This window comes from Epinephelus moara, chromosome 1 (assembly GCF_006386435.1).
Source record: "Epinephelus moara isolate mb chromosome 1, YSFRI_EMoa_1.0, whole genome shotgun sequence".
NCBI lineage: Eukaryota > Metazoa > Chordata > Actinopteri > Perciformes > Serranidae > Epinephelus > Epinephelus moara.
Window position 1 is genome coordinate 20217654 of NC_065506.1, and position 22894 is coordinate 20240547.

Here is a 22894-nt window from a genome sequence, read left to right on the forward strand (position 1 = left end):
CCTTTGCTCATCTCTTGTTAGGGCTAGAAGTAGTCCATGAAATGCTCAGGTATTTAGGCTATCCTCTCCAGTTTTGTGGATATTATATTCATACTCAGCTCTTGATTAGCAGTGTATCCTTCATTCACCCTTGTAAGCACAGTATAGGTCAGTCTCACAGACAACCAATTAGCTGTAAGGCAAGACGGTAAGTCAGCCATTTGTTTATTAATCAACCCAGCTCAAAAACCAACCTAGTTTCACATGACTTATTCAATACGTGGAAAATCATCCAATATATGGTGCATAGAATTTCACCAATATATCTTTTGCACAACTTCGCTGATGAGTTTCATGAGCATAGAGTTTCATGGTGTTTTTTCATGTTTCTTTCCACAGCAAGCACAACTAAAGCAGATACATATTATACTGTTTACCTCTATAATCAGACAACACTATAGAACAAAGCTAATCATATTCTGATCTTTTGTGAGTGCAAACAATTCCCATGAAAGGACAAAAACCAACAGTGTCTTAATCCATTTCTCAGTACTTCCCGACTCTCACAGTCTGTCTGTGGCACTCAGCCACAAGTCCATTTGCTCCCTCTGAAGATGTAATTCTTCAGAAACAGGTCATGAATATATGTCTCTTTATTTTATTAAAATACTAAGTACTGTAGGTTTTGGCTGCAGATATTTTCAGACACTGCTTCTATGCACTCGTATTTCCAGCAGCAGGATGTTACAGTTTAAGTACTGTAGGATCAACTCTCTTTCTTCTTCCAGAAAGAACTCGTCACCAAGTGCAACAGTGTGGTCAGCCCACTCTCCTAGAAATTACATTTATATACAATTATTTTGAAACAGTAAATTTGTTTAAGGAAAACATAATGTCAAACAACTTCTGTTTCAATTAACATTATGAAGATAACTTGCGAGTGAACATACCTGGTGTGTTGCAAAAATGTCAATACTGAAATTATCTGCAAAATGTTCACTAAGAACATATTTCAGTTCTTTTCCCCGAAATAGGCAATCTTGCGATACAGTATCCCCTCAAAATACACAATTTTTTATTACATTTTTTTAACATTTAACCCAAATCACAATCTGTCCCTTACATTACCCAACTTCTGTTTCCTAAACCACAGACAGGAGTCTGAATGCAATCTCAGGGTTCTGGTGTCAAGGTCCTGTACTTTCTATGCCCACCATCCTCCCCACCAGCCACCTCCTTTGCAGTAGATGAATGCAGTGTTTTTGTACCTGAAAGACTGAGGACATCTAAACATAATCCAGGCAACGATTACATTGGTGCAACATTTACAAACCCATTTCGTAACATACAAACGTTACTTCAAGGAGACAGGGTTGGTATGGATAACCAATTTGTTTTGAGGCTTTGGGTGCGCAGACAATACTTTATAGTGAGATCAGTTCATTGATTGATTAAGTCTTTTCATGGGACTTGATGGCAATAACAAAAGTATACAATATCACCAGACTTTGATAACCCATTAAAGATAGATCCATGGAGCATTTTTATGTATGGGAAATCAGGGAAAAGTCATAGAATTTAATATTATGACCACCATGGTGGTTAACCCAGTGAGCAAGATGGTCAGCAAGTGATAAACCTTTGAAGACTCTGTGTTTGAGTAATAATCTTTAATGATTTGTTCCCATTAGTCAGCAGGACAGCCCTCTTGTCAGTCAGTATGCCACTGCAATAACCAAGCTACCAGTCAGCCAGCCAGCCAGCCAGCCGTCATCGATCCATCGAGTCAGTCAGTCCGTCAGTCATATCAGACAGGATTCATCTATCTGCCTTTCCATCCATCCACCTATCTGTCTCTGCTTTCTTTTGCCTCCGATAAGCAGCTTTCCCAGTAAAGCCCCAGAGAGGGAGAGAGAGAGACAGGGAAATGTGAGGGGGAGGTGGAAGTCTAACATCCAGTAGATGGTCACCACTACCTGGAGATGACCTGTATGTGTTTATTATGGCATGAGATCAGGACACAGTCCAATCCTGACAAAGAGATTGGAACACATACAGAGATAAAGGCAGAGGCACGCACACACAAGCTCAGAGAAGCACATTCACACATAGACACCAGCACACATGAAGGCACAGCCACACACATGACCTTGTAATCACTCTGTGTATAGGTTTAACCCTTAATTCGTCTGCCATCCCTGTCGTGTGTAGCAGTTTACCAGTCCACATGTCTCATTTCATTTAAGGACTTGTTAAAGGTTACATAGGTGAGGGTACAGTCCGGGATTAAATACAGAGAGCCCAGCAAACATATAGATACTGTGCTGTGTTGACATCTGAGCCTCTTCAGATTTTGACCTTGAATAGATTTAAAGCAATGACCCGGCCCCTCTCGCTCTCTCACATCCTCATTTTCACTGTATTTGTAATCTTCCCTTCTCCTGTAGTGGACATGTTGCAGCTCAGGAAGGCCAGAATTAGAGGTTATGGGTCAAGACTTTGGCAAAGCTAGTGGCAGGACTGCTGTCACGAAAGGTTGTGACCAAATACAACAGTTTGGTGGGCAAATGGACAGGAAGCCATATTAAAACTGGAGCCACCAGGAGATATACTGGAAAAATGAGCTGGAAGAGAAGTCGTACTCAATTCAATGACATTCTAATATATTTCTTATTGGCCGAGTGGACTAAATCGCAATCGTTAGTTTGCATCTTTGCCCAGAATTAACACATGTCCTGTATTTCTTATTAAGAGATATGTAATTGTCCACTCATAATAATCTTACACTAGTAATTTTCCAAACATGACACAACTTGATAATGAAATCTACAAATGCAATTTCATAAACAAATTTCATTTGTTTCATCAATGTGCTTCAGTATTACTGTTAATGTTTGTTTGGATGCAGACTGAGCAGTCTTGGATCCAGTGGAACAAATGGGTCATGACATTATCTTTGGCTACCACGCAAGCCAAACTCATCCACAGATAGCGTGGGTGTGTGTTACCCCGTGCATCTATGTGTGGGCTTGTGCTCATCCATGTAAATGAGCGCAGGTTTATGTGTGCGCCCGTGCACATATGCCTGTGTTTATGCAGGGTTGTGTGTTAGTGTATGTGTCTTGGCTGGAAAGCAGGGCCAGCCTCAGATGGGCAGCGGCAGACATATTGGTATGTTTCAACCCATTAGCCAATAAAACCGCAGGTAATCACCAAAAAAACACCTCCAGCTGGACAGGGAGGAGTGCATGGGGTGGAAGAGGAGAGGAGAGGAGAGGAGAGGAGAGGAGAGGAGAGGAGAGGAGAGGAAAGGAGAGGAGAGGAGAGGAGAGGAGAGGAGTATACACCAGTTTGGATAAACAACAAGTTGAAACAAGGAATGGAAGAAAGAGAGGAGGAGAAGGGGGAGGGTGGACTGGGCACATGGATGTAGGAAGGAATTAGTGGTATGTGTGTGTGTGTGTGTGTGTGTGTGTGTGTGTGTGTGTCTGTGTGTCTGTGTGTGTGTCGCAGCATGGAGGAAGTGGCTCTGGCAGCTGCTGTTTCTGTGGCGTCAGTCCAGCGACACCTGACAACCTGCATCTATCACTCCCTTATTGAGAGAGAGGGATAAAGGGGAGTGAGGAGGAGGGCAAAGTGTGGGATAGGGAGGGATAGAGCGATGAAATGGGAAGATAAAGAGAGAGGGAAGAAGAGAGGTAGATAAGAGCAGGAAAGAGGAAGATGAGAAAGGTGATCAGTGCAGTGAAAATGGAAGGTGGGACCATCTAATAACGGAGCAAATAAATCCTTCAATAAATATACAATTTTGAATATACAAATTGGGGCTGTACCCTCCTCAGAATTGTGTGAGTCAAATCGAATTTGGCTGTTTAAGAATACTCGACTATTAGTTCCTTTTTTTTCCCCATACAGAGTGTTGGAGTTTGAACAGGATTCAGCGGGACGTCACATAGTGTAGCAGACAAGCCAAGTTAGCCCTCAAAGCTAATGTGGGCTAACTATGCTAACAACGGATGAGAGATATGCAACAACATATTTTGCTGACACTAGATATCAAACAAAAGCCAGAGACTGTATCGTATGAAGTTGCTGTGAGTTGTAAATTCGCCACTTCTAAGCAGAAGGTAGAGGATAATGTCTCGGAGCCTCCCTTCTTTCGGGCAGCTGCCTTCATCTCACCCAGGATCTGGGTCCGCAGCTGCTAGTACTGCTTGTAGAGCAGCGGGAAAACAAGGAGCATTCACTCTGCAGCAAAATATGGGGACCAAAACATCACCAGAAGTACACTGCACACTGACTTGAGGAATCTCAGATGATTTGAATATTTTACTGATAAGGAACAGCCCTAATACAGCTACACATTTGTTTGTATATCTTCATATAGAATGGTGAGGGGTGTCTCAGTGAATGACTTGGCTAAGAGCATGCCATTGTAACTGCATTGTTGAATTTCAAGTCTGGCCCAGAGACCTCTACCTTTGTCTTCTGTTCAGGTAAAACTATCTTATAAAAAACTGAGGTACTGAGACAAGAAAGCTAACAGAAGGGATAGGCTGAACTTGTCTCAAGACCAAGTTAGATGTGTAACTTTAGGGAGAGGTGACAGAAAAGACAGCTCAGAGAGTATTGCAGGCAAAAACACACACTAACATTCATATTACACAGCCTGTACAATGGTGGTCAATTGTCATGCAGCAGGTGGACATACACACACACATCTCAAAGGAGATTGCAGGGGATTTGAGGCCCTCATATATCCCCCCCTCACTCACACCAACACACACATACAAACTAACACATGGTTATACATAGGAGCCTCCAAGACCCTCTCTGCACTAAGCCTACCTCAGTGCACAATAAGACACAAAAAGACAGAAATAAAGACAGAGAGAGGGAGAGATATGACATTCTGATGTAAAACCCTTCATTTCTAATTCCTACCCTCGACCCCCACTCTGAAGCAGGATGACACATAGGTTACATAGTCCTATATCACACCTTTGTATGGATCTCTAGTGTTAGCCAGCAGTGCCTACCTATCTTTCAAATCGTGCACAATCTGTAATATCAAATAGTATTTAAGTCCTCTGCACTTTCAGGTAAGATACTAAATACTGTCAAGTTTTACAAACATTTTTACTTGTACCATAGCTGTCACTTTAATGAACAAATGCCATGCATTATCATTATGGTCTATTGACTCCCACTTCCACATTAGCACTCTACGTGGATAACTTTTTTCCTGAGTGAGAGGTTTAACACATTTAGCCTTTCAGCCTTATAAGTGGCTCTTTACAGCAGTTATCCATTTAGCAGCCCTTGCCTGTTTAGCCTCGCACTAACAACTGACCGCCCATTAACCTACGCAGATTCTGTGTCATTAGCACATTTAGCCCTGGTGCTAAGTAAGTGTCCCTCTTAATTGCTGAATTATTCTGCACCTCCTGTATCATCCACATGTACAGGTTGGGTGTGAGCTAACTAGTCCCATTAGCAGTGTCCATTAGACTACAAGGGTTCCCTCCACATTTAGCGTGTTTAGCCTTTACTTTAACTAACAAAGCCGATTAATGAGCATCTTGTTACCCATTAGGAAGTGTTCGTGCATTTAGCCTTTTCCCAAGCTAACTAGCCCCCTTAATCAGCCCAGTAATGAGAAAACATCCTCTCCACAGCAGCAGTCAATAGTAATCACTGTTTACTCTCTTTCAGTGGGAGATGCATTGGCTTGCTGAGGTACTGTAGTCGTCAGGTGGGCACGGGAGGAAGGAAACAAAGTCTTCCCTGGTTCACATCTCAACACAGTTACACATAATATAGATAAATAAACCTTCCTGAACAAAGACGCCCGTTTCAGCAATTCTGCAAAAGTCCAGACTGTCCGAACAAATCCATAACTCTGCTTCGCTTTGTAGTGGGTGGAAGCAAATTACTAAGTGGGGGAAATGAGCAGAACTGGAGGGAGAGTGAAGGTGAAAATGAGAAAACAAAACAACAATATGAAACGGGAGGAAATTAGGAGGCACAGCAGATGATTGGAAATAGGTCTCATTTAGACATGTACTGAAATACAAAGTGTTGAGAACAGCAAGGACAGAAAACATGACAGCACAGAGGTGGTAAGATGTAGCAAATGACACATGAAATAGTGACACTGCAGACAATTATAAGTAAAAGTGCTCTCAGCCTCTAACACACTTTAAGTGTTGTTGTTTTCGTTGGCAAGGGTTGTGAAGTTAATAGACTTACTTTGTCTAATAATCTTAACCTCGGCTCTGCATCAGTGCTACTGTGAGTGAACTGCAGCTTGTCACGCAACGTCAGTTGGCTCCAGCCAAGGAGCATGCACATACTCTATCTACCAATCTAACACATTCATACATGCACAAATACATAAAACAGTGCGCGCACACACACACAAACTCAAATCAGAAGACAGCAGATTCGTTTAGTAGAGTTTAGTATCAGTGCTTGCTGTCGCTCAAAGGGCCGTCTTAAAGTCAAAGGTCAAAACCAGTCAGCTTTCATTAACATTTATAGTATTATGTGTCTCTAGATTTTTGTCTCTCATTTACTCTGTGCTGCATGATGTGTCTAAAAGTTTGTCTGCCTGCCTGTCTGTTGATGTATCCGTCTGAAATATAGCCCTTTTTCTGTCTTCCTCCAACATGTCTACATACAGGCAACATAGAGTACAGCTGTCCAGCCACCAACGAGTGCGAGATCACCAAGAGGAGACGCAAGTCGTGCCAGGCCTGCCGCTTCATGAAGTGTCTGACTGTGGGCATGCTGAGGGAGGGTAAGGGAAAAGGTCTCTTACTTATCTTTCTCTGTTAACTGTGCTACATGTAGCATTTAAAGACCTATTAGGAGATAATGATATCCAGAGATTTCCATAGAACAAAACATAAAACAAATCCTGCAGCTTCACTCAATGGCACATGGTGAAGTAAATCTTAAAGCTACGGAAGAAAACTTTTTAATTCTAGCTAAAGATAAAGTGAAAACATGCAGATGATCACTATCACGTTTGGGGCGGGAAGCAGAGGGGTTCATGTGGTCTTAAGTTTGTGGAACACAAAAAGAACAAATGCCACCAATGTTGAACAGTGCTACATGTAACACTAATAAGACATTGTTGATACTCCTTTTAAATGCAGTATGTTGTAATCTGTTCCACATTTTGTATCCACATATGTGTTTACATCTTATTTTCTTATCTGTCTTTTTATCTCACCATCACTTGAAATATATCTACATTCTTCTCTTATTTCCTCTTTGTATGTTCACCTTTAAGTTCCTTATACACAAGTTCCTGAGGGCATGTGCACACACAAAGTCCCACGTCCAGACAACATCCTTATCTTACCTAAATGAGATGAACATTAAAGGATTATTGCAACACTCACACACACTCAGCGGTTCAGTGGCGAAGAAAGGTAAAAAACAAAACCAGATATTATCAGCTCCCAAACCACTTTGATTAAATACACTCACTCTCTCATTTTCACACTCCCTCATTGCCTCTGCCTTTTCCTCTCCCTCTCGTCTGCCCACCTCTGACCTTTTTACTCCCACTGCACTCCCAACGATGAAAAGAGGGAGAGGAGTGGCAAGGGATGAAGAGGAGGGCCGATGGAGAGAGTGAGACGCATAGTGGGAGGGGGGAGGTGGGAGAAAAGCTGGGGGGGGGGATTGATTTATAGGAGCAGAGGAGAGGGACCAGGGGAGGATGAGAGGCAGGGGGAGGATGGTTGAATGAAGCAGAAAGTGTGTGAGAGGGAGAAAGGAGAAGAGAGGAGGGTCAAGGTTGTAATTGATGGGAGACCTGGCCTACGCCCCCTTCCTTACAGTGGTCAGGGAGCGTGCCTCTGCCGACGCCTGCCAGCCCTCCCTCCATCCATTCCTGTCTTCTTCTCTCTCTCCACTTCTCCCACTCAGTATTACTGTTGTGTTTCTGTTGCTTCTCTCATGCCTTTTTTCCATCCATTCTCCTCTTGGCTCAGTGTTCTCTCCATCCTGTTTGCACCATGACACTCATACTCGTACCTGCAGCTTCTCACCCACTCAGACATAGTTATGTCTAACAATTTGAGGTAGACAGTTGTATTAAGAAATAAAATATAGATATTTTATTAACTTAGCAAGCTTTTGGTAAAAATATTTACTTAGTTGACAACTTCACATGCCTGATGTCACACTTCCCATGATTAAAATGAAATGATAGCATAAACATTATCCACAAAAACAAAAAAATGTAGTGACAAAACATGACACAGACACTACATAAAAATGTAATTTCCATGGCATAATTTCTGATGAAGCTGGAGCTTTTTCAGAATATTCTCTTTCCATTTTGCAAACACAAAAATGTTATAAGGGAAGTAAACATTAAGATTTAGACCTATTAAGTCACACGAAATTCAGTAAAACCACCTCCAACATCCCCATTTTTACCTCAGTGCAAAAGCATGCTCATCCCTCTCCTCTGTCTTTCTCTCTTTCTCTTTTGCACACACACACCCGCACACACACACACACACACTCCCAACAAGCTGCTGTCGTAGCGTTTGTTCTCCCAGTTGATCTGACATAGGCAGAACCCATGTCTCATCTCCTGTTTTGTCTCGCGTATGTGTGTGCGGCCACAAATACCCACACACATGTGTAAGTGCATGTATTATTGGCAGCTCCGACAGTCTCACAGCTCAGACTGCATCCTCCTACTGGACACGGAAACCACATCGCCCCAGTCGATAAACAAGCCGTCATTTACAAGCGAATGTTTTTTAGTAATCATTTCCTTTTAACACTTTGAAATACTTTTTTTTTTCTTACCTAGATTTTGTTTTTCTAGGTAGACATGCTATTGATTTTAACTCTTAAGCATGTGCGTCAGCCAGTAAAAGAGCAGAACTATGCTGCCTTTTGTTGCCACTGCTCCCCTGCTCCACACACATATATCATGCACACACACACACACACACACAGCCAGGCCTACATATATATACATCAACATGACAGACCACAGCCACCTCATTTGTTGTGGTGGGTGTGAATTTAATACAGGAGGTCCCGCTCTACATATGAATAAGGGTCATTTGGAAAATTGATACATCCATTTTCTTATATTTTCCCTTTTTCGTTCTTTTTGAACTGGGAAAGATCAAGAACTATAGAAAGGAGCTAAATGTAGCCCCTCACCTTTGCTTTATTCTGCTGAGGATATTAGTTTATAATCATAGTTCATAATTCATTGTCATTTTTAAAGTAATAGTGCATGCTGCAGACACACTAAAAACCTCCCCTTGAGTTGTTATTCTAAAATAGAAAGCCCCAACTCCAGCCCATTATAATATCACTGGAAAAGATTCAGCTGAACTAAAACAACTATAAAAAAAAAAAAAATTCACAATGCTAACATGTAAAAGAAGACCCAGTCTGGACTAATAATAACATACAGTACACGTTTATAAAGGCCAGTGTACACAATCAACAAGACGTTGTTATACTTCCTGGTTTAACATTTGATTTCTTTCAACTAAAAATCATTTGCACACACAATATTTAAAAAACATCGCCTACTGTGTTTCATGCAGCCCTTCCAGGTGTACGCATTGTTGTAACAGATTGCATAGATGATAATGGTAAGTGGCTAGATCAGTTAGCATCAGAGCTAACCATGGTTGTCAGGGGCTAGCTCGCGGGAGAAAGGTGAAGATAAAGTGGTAAGGGTGGAGCGGGAGCGGGGTGGAGGACACAGAGCACAGTGTGTGCATTTGTGTGTGTGTGCGTGCGTGTGTGTGGATGCTGTGGTGTACCCCTTAGGGCAAGATCTGCCTCAAATTAGCTTTGTCGCCCTGGGAGACAGAGAGGGTGAGATGAAGAGCAAGAGCAAGCGAGGCAGCGAGGAGGTATGTGTGTGATGGAAAGAGAGGGGAGAACAAGAGGCCAGAGGGTCAGTAAACCAACTCAGAGTGGAGCCTTTTCTTTACATGTTCTCTTAAACACACACCTGATCATGTGAATACACACACAACCCTGTCTGTGTGGTATATTGAATGTTTCGAGACGAGAGGAGGAGAGGAGAGGAGTAAGCGAGCAGGGGGTAAACTGAAGGAACGAACATGGGGCACCCACCCACCAATATGTAGCAGCTAATTTCTGGAGCAAGGCAATTAAAAGGCCTGACTATATTATGGGAACTTCCCCTCTGGCAATGGCTGTCTGTCCATTTTTAATGAGGTCATAATGATGCGTCAGCTGAAGACCGAAAGGTCACAGGGGCGGGGCTTAAATCTGCCTAGAGAGAGAGGAGGGGGGCAGTGAGAGAACGTGGGTATTATTGCAGGTAGAAGATCTGATGGAAAAAATGAGACAGGAAAAGGTTGAAAGTGATTTTTAACCGACTCTAACCTCAGAAAATACATTTAAATTGAACCGTATTTATTTGACAAGTTAAAAAAACAAGCAAACATAATAATGCTGTAGCTGTCACAGTTATTTCTATTTGTACACAATTGGCAAAGCAAGACAGACATAATGCATTCAAATTCAGCGGTAATGCGTACAATTGTCATGAACAGAATACAAAACACAGATCAGACATTTGAACATGAAAGGCTTTGGCAGAGGCACACAGACCCAGAGCCAGCGATATTCAGTATGCATGTACATTGTACATATGGTCATATTGACAGATTTGCTCCCTTACAACATCGAAGCTTTGATGATAGCACGTCTGATGAATCATAGTTAAACAGACAGAAAGGGATGAATCCAAAACCAAAGCCTCCGTCTCTATATTGCTGTAAACGGCCAGCTGGATTCAGATGGTAGACGACTAGAGAGACAAGTCCACGGACTGCAAATATAAACCTTGGCACACTGCCCCCCGCACGCACACACACACACATGCACACGCACACGCTAACAGCTCGTGCCAACTTTGGCCGCGCTCCCCACGGCCTCTAAGACCTAATGAGTGAGATCGGGTGGAAGGCCCCAGTCTGTGTGAGTGTTGGTGCTTGTGTGTGTGTGTTTGGTGTGTGTATATACAGCTGGCAGTGTGCGTCATAACTCTCTTCATAGCTCAACAGTCCTGACCGCTGCTATCCAATCTCATTGCTACACACACATGCAGTCATACACACCACAATCCCGACGACCGGCCGACACATGTTCACATACACGACACACAAATACAATTACATTTCCTAGAAGATATCAGTGATTAAAAAGGTCAAATTAAAAGAGAGAGAAGATAGAATGATGAGGAAAACACAGTTTGTGGGTCAATAAATGAGGAGGATACAAGAAGAATAGAGGAAAGAAGGAAGAGAGCAAGTGATGGGGAGATGGGAGGAGACAAGAGAAGAGGACGGGGAAACAGAGGAGGGGAGCGCCAGACAACTGGTGGCGTCTGGTGTTCCCCCATGGGAAACTTGTAGCTAAATCTGGCCCTGTAGCGTCTGTCCTGAGTGAGTGTGTGTGAGTGTTTGTGTGTGTGACTGGCATCTGGTTGCATCCCAGCTAGAAAGGAGCGATAATGGAAATACTGTGACGAGAGATCTGCCTAAGTGGTCCGCTCTCTTTCACATACACTTTCTTTCTGTTTGTCTGGAGAGGAGAGGAGAGGAGAGGAGAGGAGAGGAGAGGAGAGGAGAGGAGAGGTGGCAGGGGGACTGTTTGGAAATAGCAATTTATTTAAGAGAGGATGTCAGCAAATGTAGATGTTGTAATTGTTTTCAGTTGTATCTGACAGCTCACAATAATAGGGTTGTTGTTAACCAAAGAAAACCTTGGTTGACCAAAATTCGAACTATTCTTTAACCAATCAATTTGTCGATGGGGGAAAAATCTACACGTTTTCTCCAGATTAACTATATTGGCCACAGGATGTCGTATGTCCACAAAGGCTTTTTCCTGAGGTCAGCGTATTTTTGTAATTCTTAACGATGGGAGTGTCGCTCATTTATACCATGCACCCCAGTAGCATGATGAGTAACTGAGTGCCTGAACACTGTGCTCAACAGACCAATCCTAGTGGAGGAGGGGCGGGATAAATACCACAAAGACCAGCCACCACCTTTTTGTTACCTTACAATAAGTTGTTTATATCTACATAGGGAGCAAGTCCTTTTCTACGGAGATAACTATGTTGCGCTGCTATGTTTCAATAATAGCGAGAACGAACAATTCAAACACTGACTCAATAGCGCAATTTTCTTTTGTTATTTCAATTTTTACGTCAGTCACTGTAGTTAGAGGTCCTTCTGAGATGAGAGCACTGGAAAAACAGTTTTTTTACTATGAAACTGCTTAATTCAGTGTTATTACTGGTCTAAATCAATGGATTTGGAGCTCATGGTAAAAACCTTCTGAATCTTTGGATCGGAAATAAGGTGAGCACACTTTGAGCTATCAGAGAAAATAGGTGAGCGCACATTTGCAGGTGCTGGGCTAACGGCCCGTCTGAGACATGCCAAACAGCGTAGGGGAAACATTGATTTGTAATGTGAAACTGCTTTATTCAGTGTTTTTACTGGTTTAAATCACCTGGTCTGATTGTTTCAGACAGAAAGCGACCTTTGCAAATAGTTCAGCTCTTGGTACAAACCTTCAGAACAAAGAAAACTGAAGGAATTCCTAAGTGGGAGAAGTTTCAGCTGGTTGCAATCTGCAGTTCTCACCGTTAGATGCCACTAAATCCCCCTAAACCTTACACACTGTTCCTTTAAAAGAAAAACAGCTATTAATGTGGATAAAGGAAAGATTTTTTAGAGACCTCACATGGTCTCACACACATGCCCACATTTACACAAACGCACACACATATTCACACACCAGTGACAGCCACCTGCCCGCTGCCTCAGGCAGTGTTGTTCTGATCTGTTCTGGTCTAAACAAACGTCACTGCATGACACTACACACACTTTCCTCTTAACCTCCCCTCCACCCTATGCTCTCTTTATTCTTCTTTCTTCCCTTAAGCTCTCTTGTGACGATTTTTAAAAATTTGTGCATAAAAACTTCTGCTGACATGACGCTGATCTGAACCAACCAGTTACACGAGAACATCACAAAATATTCTGGTGTTCCTGACGCTACATATGCACCTGTGTTGTGTGTTTCTTTATCTTGTTATATCTGCTTCCTCACATGCAGACAATTCATAGATACACCCCCACACACACACATTAGATTTAAATGGGTGTGTTGTCTTACCCAATCCACTTGCCCATCAGTTGTTAAACCCACATAGGAAAACCCTTTATGTTATTACATCAACACTGGGGTTTCACACACACACACACACACACACAAATACACACAGAGAAACATAAGGTGATAACCTGGTCTAAGGTGGAAGAGAGACTTCAACCCTGTTACAACTTCAATTACCATAAAACACTCTGTCTTTCTTCCTCCCTCCCTCCCCATGTCTCTGCCTCTTTAAATGCTCTCTTCCTCTCGTGCTTTTTGTCATCCTTTCTTTCCTTTACTGTGATCAACAGAAATCAATCATTTTATTTGTCTTCCTACTCCTCTCTCCACTTGATCCCTCACTCCTGTCCTCGCCCTCTTTCATCCTCCCATTCTCTTATCATATCATTGACCATCTGAAATCAATCCATTTTGTGTCTTTCTCTCATCTCTCCTCTCCTCCTCGCGCTCCTCTATCTTTCTCTTGCCACGCTTGCCGGTTCTCTCTTCAGAAGCACTTAGGTGTCAAAGGCATTTCACTCGCAATCCCTCAACTGTTCACACACACACGTGCGCTGACACAGAGTGACGCCAGTGCAGTGTAAAATCTATGCTGATGTGATCAGTGCAGATCGTGCTATTGACAGACAGCAATATTCCCACGATAGGAAAGATTCACCTTCATCACTGTCACCGTGTGTGTGTGGAGGAGTGTGTGTACAGCATATGAAAAAAGTGGTACAAAACTTGTCTATGAAAATGTTAATGTAAAATAGGTGTTATTAATTACATGATATCGAGTACAGTTTATACACACTCTGCACTGTGTAACACAGAAAATGGGGGCAGGTTGTGTTATGTGTTTCTGTGTGTGTGTAGAAGTAGGAGCAGCAGACTGAGTAGAGGTGTACTGTTAGTTGACATAATAATTAAAGGGTATAATTAAGGGGTATAACCTCTGTGGATTTCGTTTTTTTCTCTCATGCATCTTTCCCTTTCTGTCATTATTCTGTCCCTATCTCATGTCCTTTTATTAGCCCTCATTTCATCCCTTCTTTTCTCTCTCATTTCATTTTTTTCTCACTCTCCTTTCTTCTTTTGTTTACTAGCCCATCCATTACTTACGCCTCCCCTTCTCTTCTTATTTCACAACCGGTGCTCTACTCCTCTCTCCTCTGTTCTCTTTTTTCTACTTCTTTCTTTTATCATAATCTCCCATTAATGCTTTTTATCACTTTTATCTAAATTTTATTTCTTTTCTCTCGCCTTCTCATGCCATTTTCTAACCCATTCCCTGTTCATTTATTCTGTTCTTCCCTTGCCTTTCTCTTATCCTGAAATTTACTCTTTTCCTCCTCTCCTCTCCTCTCCTCTCCTCTCCTCTCCTCTCCTCTCCTCTCCTCTCTTTACGGCTTGAAGGCTCATTTGTTAAGAGGAGGTAGAGCACTCTCGCTCTCCCCCTAGCCTCCTCCTGTCTCTTTTTTGTGGGCTTTGGAAATATAATTTTCAATTTTTAATTTGATTCATTTAGATTTGATCATTAATCAGTGCTGAGAGAGAGTTAATTTGGTGGAAAATAGATGAGGTAGTTAGAGAGGGCTCTTTATAAAGTGAGCTCGGCACAGCGCTGGGTCTTTTAGGTATAAGGAAAAGAGAAAGTGAAAAATTGGGAGTCTGCGTGTGAGAGTTTGTGTGTGCCTGGTTAAAAGTGTGCATGCAATAGACAGCAATATAAGGGAATGTGTCTTAAGACTGACTGCATTCATTTTTGTGTAAATTTAGAGTAAATAAGACTGACTGAAAATCTATTGATATATGGCACAAAGGCAAAGCACTGCCCCTAACCAGGAGGGCAGTAGCTCACAGCAAGAGTGCTCCGGAAGCAGCATTAGTTGCAGATGCTTGCATTGCTTCAGGTTAACTGCTCCCTCTACTAACATTACAGGCAGTGTTGGTTTCCTCTGTTCTGATACCATGCTGCCTCCTTAAATGAGAGTGCCAGGCTGGTGGTGCCACCCATATATTTGATCGTATACTTTGTATGTTACAGTTTTTGTGTGGGTTTTTCTTTAGAAGTGGCGCAAAGTACATATGTGATTGGAGGCTGTAGCAGGAGGTGTAGGCGTATCATAAATAGATGCACAAGCAGTCCTACATGGGAAACAGATGTTTGCCCAAAAATCCCTTTTTGATAGCTGCATCAAATTTTAATTAATTTCTCGCTGAGTTTAATTTGAGTCTGTGGTTTGAATATGTGCAGCCATATTACTGAGACACACTTACCTACTGATTTAAGCTCTTCCTCAAACCCTTCCTTTCATTTAGACTGTATTTGTCCATCCTATCCAAACTTCCACCTTCTCTAACTTCCTCTCTCAGTCTCCTTCTCCTCCTCTGACCAACCACTGACCCAGGTAGTGACTGAGCAAGCTGCTTGTCGGGGGCTTACCCAAAGACAACGCGGGGGTGTGGGTTAGAGAAACATAGACATTGTGTGAATGTGTGTGTGTGAGAGAAAGTAGAGGGTGGGTGTGTGAGTGGGTTTGTACCCCCTGGTGTTAAGAGTTTCTTGACCGTTTGCTGACACTGTCCCCCCCACTGTACCTGGACTGTCAGCCCTTCTGTCTACCTATTTTCGTCTCAAGCTCGCGCACACACATACACACACACACACACTGATGCACGTCATGTTCAGTTCACTGAGTTGACTGCTGCCTGGGCCAGTTAGAGGTTTCTAAATGACTACATTTCCATAGAAAAAATGTGCATCAGTGTAAGATGGCTTTAATGAAATGTACACATGTACAAAACACAAATAAAACAGGGAAGCATGTGCACTTACAAGCACTTACAAATGCCAACGAATGGACAGACACGCTCCCTGACTTTTTTTTTTTTGCTGGCAATAGAAAGTCTTTCTGTTAAATCTCTAAGGTGTGTTGTCTTGGTTGTGGTCAGCACATTTTTCAGAGGATTTAAATCTCTGTGTGTTAGCAAATCTCTTTCTTGCTTTCTCACTCTTTTTGGCTCCTCTTTCCCTCTTCTTCTCTCTCTGTCTATACATTTAAATCCTCACTGTTTTAAATGCACCTTGCATCAGAAAACCCTTAAAATCAGTGGAGTGTAAAGCACTACGCAGGAATTGTGGTATCATTTTCGGTGTTTGCAACATTAGGATAACTTTCTCCCCCTCTGGACCATCTGTTGATGAAGTTTCTGTGGACGGTGTTCTTCTCTGTTGAGCGTCGTTTTGTTTCTGAATGGTATAAACAGAATTCCAGATTCCTCCTCTCCTCTCTTCCTCCAGGGTACATGACACCTCTGTCTTCCTTATCCATCTTTAAGTGGTAACCACGGTAACATCCAATCCCCTGAGAGATAGGCCTAATTAAATTAGGACTCCTTTGTGTCAATTAATTAACGAGACAGAGAGAGAGAGAGACGGCAACAGAGAGACAGAGATTGGGTAAGAGACAGGAAAAGAGTAAGTCAGAAAGCCAGAGAGACGACATGAGAGAGACAGAAGCGCCTTTTACTCAAATGGTGTCTCTATAAATTAGGCTTGTTGCAGAATAAAAGAGGCAAGTGAGTTTAGCAAGCTTGACAATAACATAAAAGTGCCTGCGTGCATACCAGACACACACACACACACACACACACACACACGTATGCACTGCAGAAACAGCACAGCTATCACCGCTTCACTCCCAGACATCATATGTGATCTTGTTCCAGTCCACACATTTTCATCTTATTTCCACTCTCTCTTTTTATATTCTTTTTTTATATTCCTTGTCTTTATGTTAAATAATCAAAAGAGCTCAAAAGTCTCTTTGACTTTCTCTTGAAGCGAGGGTCATGCAGTGTATTGATACACTTCCTCTGTCATTTCTTACAGGTGTTCGTCTGGACAGGGTTCGTGGTGGGAGACAGAAGTACAAACGCCGGATAGATGCAGACAACAGTCCATACCTGAACCCACAGCTGGCTCTGCCTCCCAAGAAGCCATGTAAGAACACACACACACTAACTGGTTACAGTACATAATAGCCCTTTTCTCTGCGAGGTTGAGCAGTGATTCTCAAGGACAAGATTTGCATACTGTCCTCGGTGCACAGTAACTCTACAAATTGACATATGTGCCACAGTGACAACAGCATCTGACATGGCGTGCACAGGGAACAATGAAGGGCATACTGTGTTCAGTGCACGAGGAACACCCTCCCTGGAAATGAGCAGAAAACGTTCAGATTCCAGCATATTGTATCATGATGTGCAGGCAGTGTTCATGTAATACACAGGAGTCATTCAAAGATCAGAAGTACATGGAACTGCCATCAGTTCATGGAGTTAATGGAGACAGTTGGAGAGTAAAAAAAATTAAACACACACACACACACACACACATAAATAGACACAGGGTAGTGAGAAGCCCATCTGTTTGGGACCAAGTTTATCTCCCTGCCTCTACTGCTACCAGTTTGGGGTCATAACATTTTATGTGTGTAATATTTCACTATAAAGGTATTCATTTAGCTCCGGCTGGATTGGCTGCGTTTTTTAAAGAATAAAACCATCGCCAAAGACTGATGATTGAAAAATTAACAAGGGAGAGAGTGAGTGAGAGTGATAGAGAGACAGGTGGAATCGGAGGGAGAGACTGAGTCTAAATCAGAGGGTTTCTCAGAGAGAGAGAGAGAGAGCGCGAGGGAGAAGAGGAGGGGAAGGGAGACAGAGGAAGGGAGGGGGAACAGCCAGAACCCTAATCCGGATTAAATCCAATCTGGCAACCACATCAAACTAGAGTTAGCTCTTTAGCTAAGCGTCTGCTCGCACACATGACACACACACACACACACACACACACACACACACACACACACATGCAGTGCAGATTGAGTGTTTAGCAGCTTGGTCCCCAAAGCCCATTTTGCTTAAAGCTGGAGCATATTCTGCTTTAGGCCAATATGCTGAATGGCTGCACGGCAGCTTACCAGGACTTCTGCACTACTAATCATTGAAATGATGGGATAATATGAATGCGTGTACAATATGTGTGTGTGTGCCTGTGTGTTTCTAATGTTGGTGTTTGCATACACAGAGCATGTGTGTGTTCCAGCTAACTGAATGTCTTTACTGAGGGGCTATTGATCAGCTTTCTTGGTTTGTTATATTTAACTCTTTAGTCCCGACATTAGTCATTTACAGTAATCACAACTGACAACTTTAGATCGTCCTTATTCAAACCTCTTCCTTAATATATGTATCAACACAGATCTCTCTCTGAACTAAAAACAAACTATAGCGTTGATATAGACTTCCTGGGTCTCTCTTGTTCTTTTTCTCTCACACACGGTCAATACGCACAAAAAAAAATCTTTCTGTCCCTCTGTCTCGCTCTCAGATACACGCACACAGCCTATCTATCTGTAGCCCAATCCCTAGCCTCGGCGTCCCCATTGATTGTGTGAGAACAGAACAATAGCCCAGGGTTTGGAAATGGGCTTCCATTGATTCTAATTAGGGAAACATTAAATAAGATTTACCCACAGATACTGCAGTGTGACTGGGATTGGTTTGGCTCAAACGACCCTGGAGCTGGAGCTAGAGGGAAGAGGATGGAAAGAATATATCTATGTACAAGTGTGTGTGTGTTTGTGTGTGTGTGTGTGTGTGACAGAATTGGGGGTGGAGAGTGTTAGATCAATACACAACTCATCCCCCCAACTCTGTTTCACTCTCTCTTGCTGTTTATCTCTATCTAGCTGTCGCTCTCTCGACTCTTCCTGTCTGTCTTTTACAATCTGTCCACGGCTCTATTTCTACCTGTCTGTCTTCCCCCATTTTTTTCTTTGCTTATCTCCCTCTCTCTTTTCCTCTATCCCTCGCTCCGGTCTTGCTCTTCTATCCTCTGTTATTATTCCCATGCTTGATTAGTCAGTGGATTAATTTGGAAGCAGGGTATCAGTCTGTTACTAATGGGCCATAGAGATCTCATCACCACATGTCACCATTACCAGCTGAGCTGTTTGGCTTTCAGTATTATCTTTCCCTCCTGTATGTATCAGCGAAGCTTCTTAAGGCCCGCGATACAAAAGACAACGTTTTTTAAGCAACCTGAATCACCAGCAGTAATCGCCTTTAATCACACCTTGAAGCATCTCCTAAACTGGAAACATTTCAATATTTTTTTTGATCCTTTGTCATCTTTAGTCCTGCCAAATTACTGTAATCAAATCAATTATCTGCTGCTTGATTGTTGGAAAATTCCACAGCACATTACAGGGCCTTGTAGTCAAGCATCCTCTGATTTAATCTTGTTTTTCTTTCTTTTTTCTGAACTGCAAAAGGAACTATATTATACCATACTCTATCACTATTTTACAGTAAAAATGACTGTTCAGATAATGTCAAAAATTGACCTACACTTACATCCATTCTTTTAAGTATGTGTGACGATTTTAAAGGTTTTAATATATTTCAGTTTTTTTCAGTACCAAACAAGTTTTATATTCTTCCGTATTCATGTTTGTATACAAACCATGCACACATATGTACTGTATATAAACTAAGCACAAAAAGTCAACAGCAAAATAAAAAAAAAAAAGCTGTTTAGCTCAAATTTACTTACTTGTGCTTAGTTTATTAGAGGTCAACCTGGATTTGTAAAGGCCGATATAATGACGATACTTTGTAACAGAGAAAAGCAGATTGACTGTTAATCGGCCAATGTCACTCCACCCTCATCAGCACCTGTTGATTATATTTGTCGCCATGTGACTGTTGGAGGTTGCACGGCCATTGGCCCACTGTCAGAGTCAAGTTCCGCCAGAACGACAGTTTATAAAACCTCCTTTCGGCGCCAATTAATCGGCCAAACCGATGAATCAGTCGGCCTCTAATATATACAGTATTATGTATAAATGCTCTATGTGTATTATCTTAACTCGAGAATACTGAAATGAATTATGTGTTGATTTGTTGTGACATGTTTCTTTTTCCTTCTCCAGTCTAATGGTCATGTCAGCTACTTTTTTTTACCACATATGGAAACACCTTTAGACACGTGTTATCTAGCAAGCCATGTTATAAGGGACTTTGCATATGACCTTTCACTTTTTTTGCACCGGATTGGTGTGGAACAGCTTGCAGCCTAATACGGCAAACATTCACCATCTCTCTGTCTCTGTGTCTTTCTCCTTGTCTGGTGGTCATGTCAGTTGCCTTTGGCTGCCTTGCAGATAACAAAATCGTCTCTCACCTGCTGGTGGCCGAGCCAGAGAAGATTTACGCCATGCCTGACCCAACAGTACCAGACAGCGACATCAAGGCCCTGACTACGCTGTGTGACCTGGCGGACAGAGAGCTGGTGGTCAACATCGGCTGGGCCAAACATATCCCAGGTAGGAGAAAAAAAAACTGCTGAACCCTGACTTTCACACTGAACCCAGCCTGACTCCATGTTGTGACACAATCACACACATACGTATGTCCATTTTTTTTCCCAGCTCCAGAGTATAGGAGATTTCATACACACACCATCGCACATATACAGGTTGGAAACACATGCTGTGTGAATTGGCCGAGTACAAGGTTGGAATCAGCTGCTCCAGATGCAGTTCGGGCACAGTTACATACACACAAGTACACCAGGTGCTAAGACATGACCTTTCACCCTAATCCTTGCACTCAGACAGTCTGAACTGTTGACTCCTCCACCTGATCAACCAAATGCCCTTTCTGGTATCACACCTTTGCCACACGCACACTCGGGTATTCTGAACTTTTGAACCAAACAGTCCAATCCCCTTATATGTGATGTGTGTGTGGGTGGATGTGTTTGTGAGTCACTGTGCAATATATATGACAATGCCCTTTGAAACCACAGTTTTACCCTACTGGTGAACTATTTATGTGCTGGTATTACAAGTCAAAAACTTCATACAAAAACACGACAAGACTAATATGACTTTTTTTAGGTTTTGTTTTGTTGAATGAGAGACAGAACGTGTATTTGAGGTCATTTGTGTTTGAAGTGATGAACATTAACTCAAATTTCTGTGTGGTAACAATCTTAATATAGGATTTAAAACAACATTGTAGAGAGTTTTTAAACAGCAGGTGATGTAAATCAAATGCAAAAGATTAGAAAAGACAGTAAATCAAACTAATAAAGTGCAATGAAAATGTCACATTTTAATGATATAGCAGTGAATAGCTTTTGATACAGTAGAATGTCTGTTTCTTCTTTTAGTGTATATGTTTCGCTCTACAGGTCCATCACTAAAACAGAAGAATCTAATATAATCTGTTCACACTGACTCCTTCTCTCAATATTGGTTCTCAACTACAAGATGAGAACATTTATAAAATGGCAGTAACAAGAAAGAGCCCAAAAACAAGAAAATAGGAACACAAAACATAGGACAGACTGATGAAGATGAATGCAACTGTCCGTGGACGCTAAAATGAAGAGGAAGACAGGGAGCAAGACGTATGAGATTAAAACAATAATCTGGTTTTGGTTTAAGTGACAGTACCTGCTGTGACGGCAGAAAGGAGGGAAGAGCAGTGGCTCAGATTAACACAGATTAGCACAAAGATTAGTCCCATTGTCGACCGGGAATATGGTTATAGAATAGAACAGAATAAAATAGAATTACCCCCTGCTGCCACGGCTCAAACAGTATAGGGGGGTTTGTGGGAGTATAGAGGGAAGCACCAGATTAGAGGCATAAATACCACTCAGTCATGCTGCGTAAATCTATAACAATAAAGTCAATGGCGTTGGATAACAGGGTCTCCAAATGATATGTATTATATCTTATCAATAAATGTGAAAATAACAGAGAGAAAGAGGAAAAAGAGATGAAGAGCGAGAGGGAGAGAGGTAGGGAGATGGGAATATGCATTGCTTCTTGTTAGTGTATTGATCTATGTGCTGCTATATGGGCAGTAAGCAGACATATACATCGATCCATATACCAAGTATAGCCCGTTGAATATTTATTTTTCTCAAAACAACATATAGCCTCATTCCAATCCTATCTCCTTTCCTGTAATCTCCCCATCCCGCGTTTTACTCTTTTTATGCTTTCTATTTTAATCCATTTATCTCTCTTGCCTGCTCTCTCTGTCTCTCCTTCACATACCTCTGGGATGCACCTGCTGTATATATAACATACACACACACAGAGAACTCACAGACCTCTATAGACACACTAATGTACACATGATGTATATTTAATGTATTGTTTTGCATTGGGATTGCCTTTTCCTTTGCTCACTACTTTTACAAGTGAATGGACTGAGTTGGCCAGGTTATGTGCTGGGCTGAGCGTGTGTGTGTGTGTGTATGTATGTGTGTGTGTGTGTGCAGCTTTCTGTGTGGAGGGAGCGAAGCGCAACGATTGCTTGGCGGAGGAGAGAAGATGGCGTGATTAGATGAACGAGAAAGGCAATCCACTGCTCACAGAGAAAGATAGAACTCTTCATCTTCCAAGTGTGTGTGTGTGTGTGTGTGTGTGTGTGTGTGTGTGTGTGTGTGTGTGTGTGTGATGTGAACACCTTATGAAATCCTCATTGTTTACAACACTGAACACTGATCTAATACTCTCTCTAAAACACACACGCACACATACATGCGTACATGTACACACAGAAAGTGATCTACTGTTCACTCAGGGTGGAAAGGATTGTCAGAAAG

At 42.1% G+C, this 22894-nt stretch overlaps 1 protein-coding gene across 5 annotated transcripts in view; it reads left to right on the top strand.

Moving 5' to 3' along the window:
• The window catches only part of esrrga (estrogen-related receptor gamma a), an 86993-nt gene that overhangs the window by 26745 nt on the left and 37354 nt on the right, over positions 1-22894 (top strand). For 2 of the 5 annotated variants that reach the window (XM_050050731.1, XM_050050699.1), the window contains exons 4-6: positions 6665-6793; positions 17087-17197; positions 20409-20591. In XM_050050731.1, the coding sequence (XP_049906688.1) occupies positions 6665-6793; positions 17087-17197; positions 20409-20591 (423 nt within the window). The remainder of the gene's footprint in view (positions 1-6664; positions 6794-17086; positions 17198-20408; positions 20592-22894) is intronic. The other 3 variants (XM_050050716.1, XM_050050707.1, XM_050050724.1) reach the window with 3 other exon arrangements.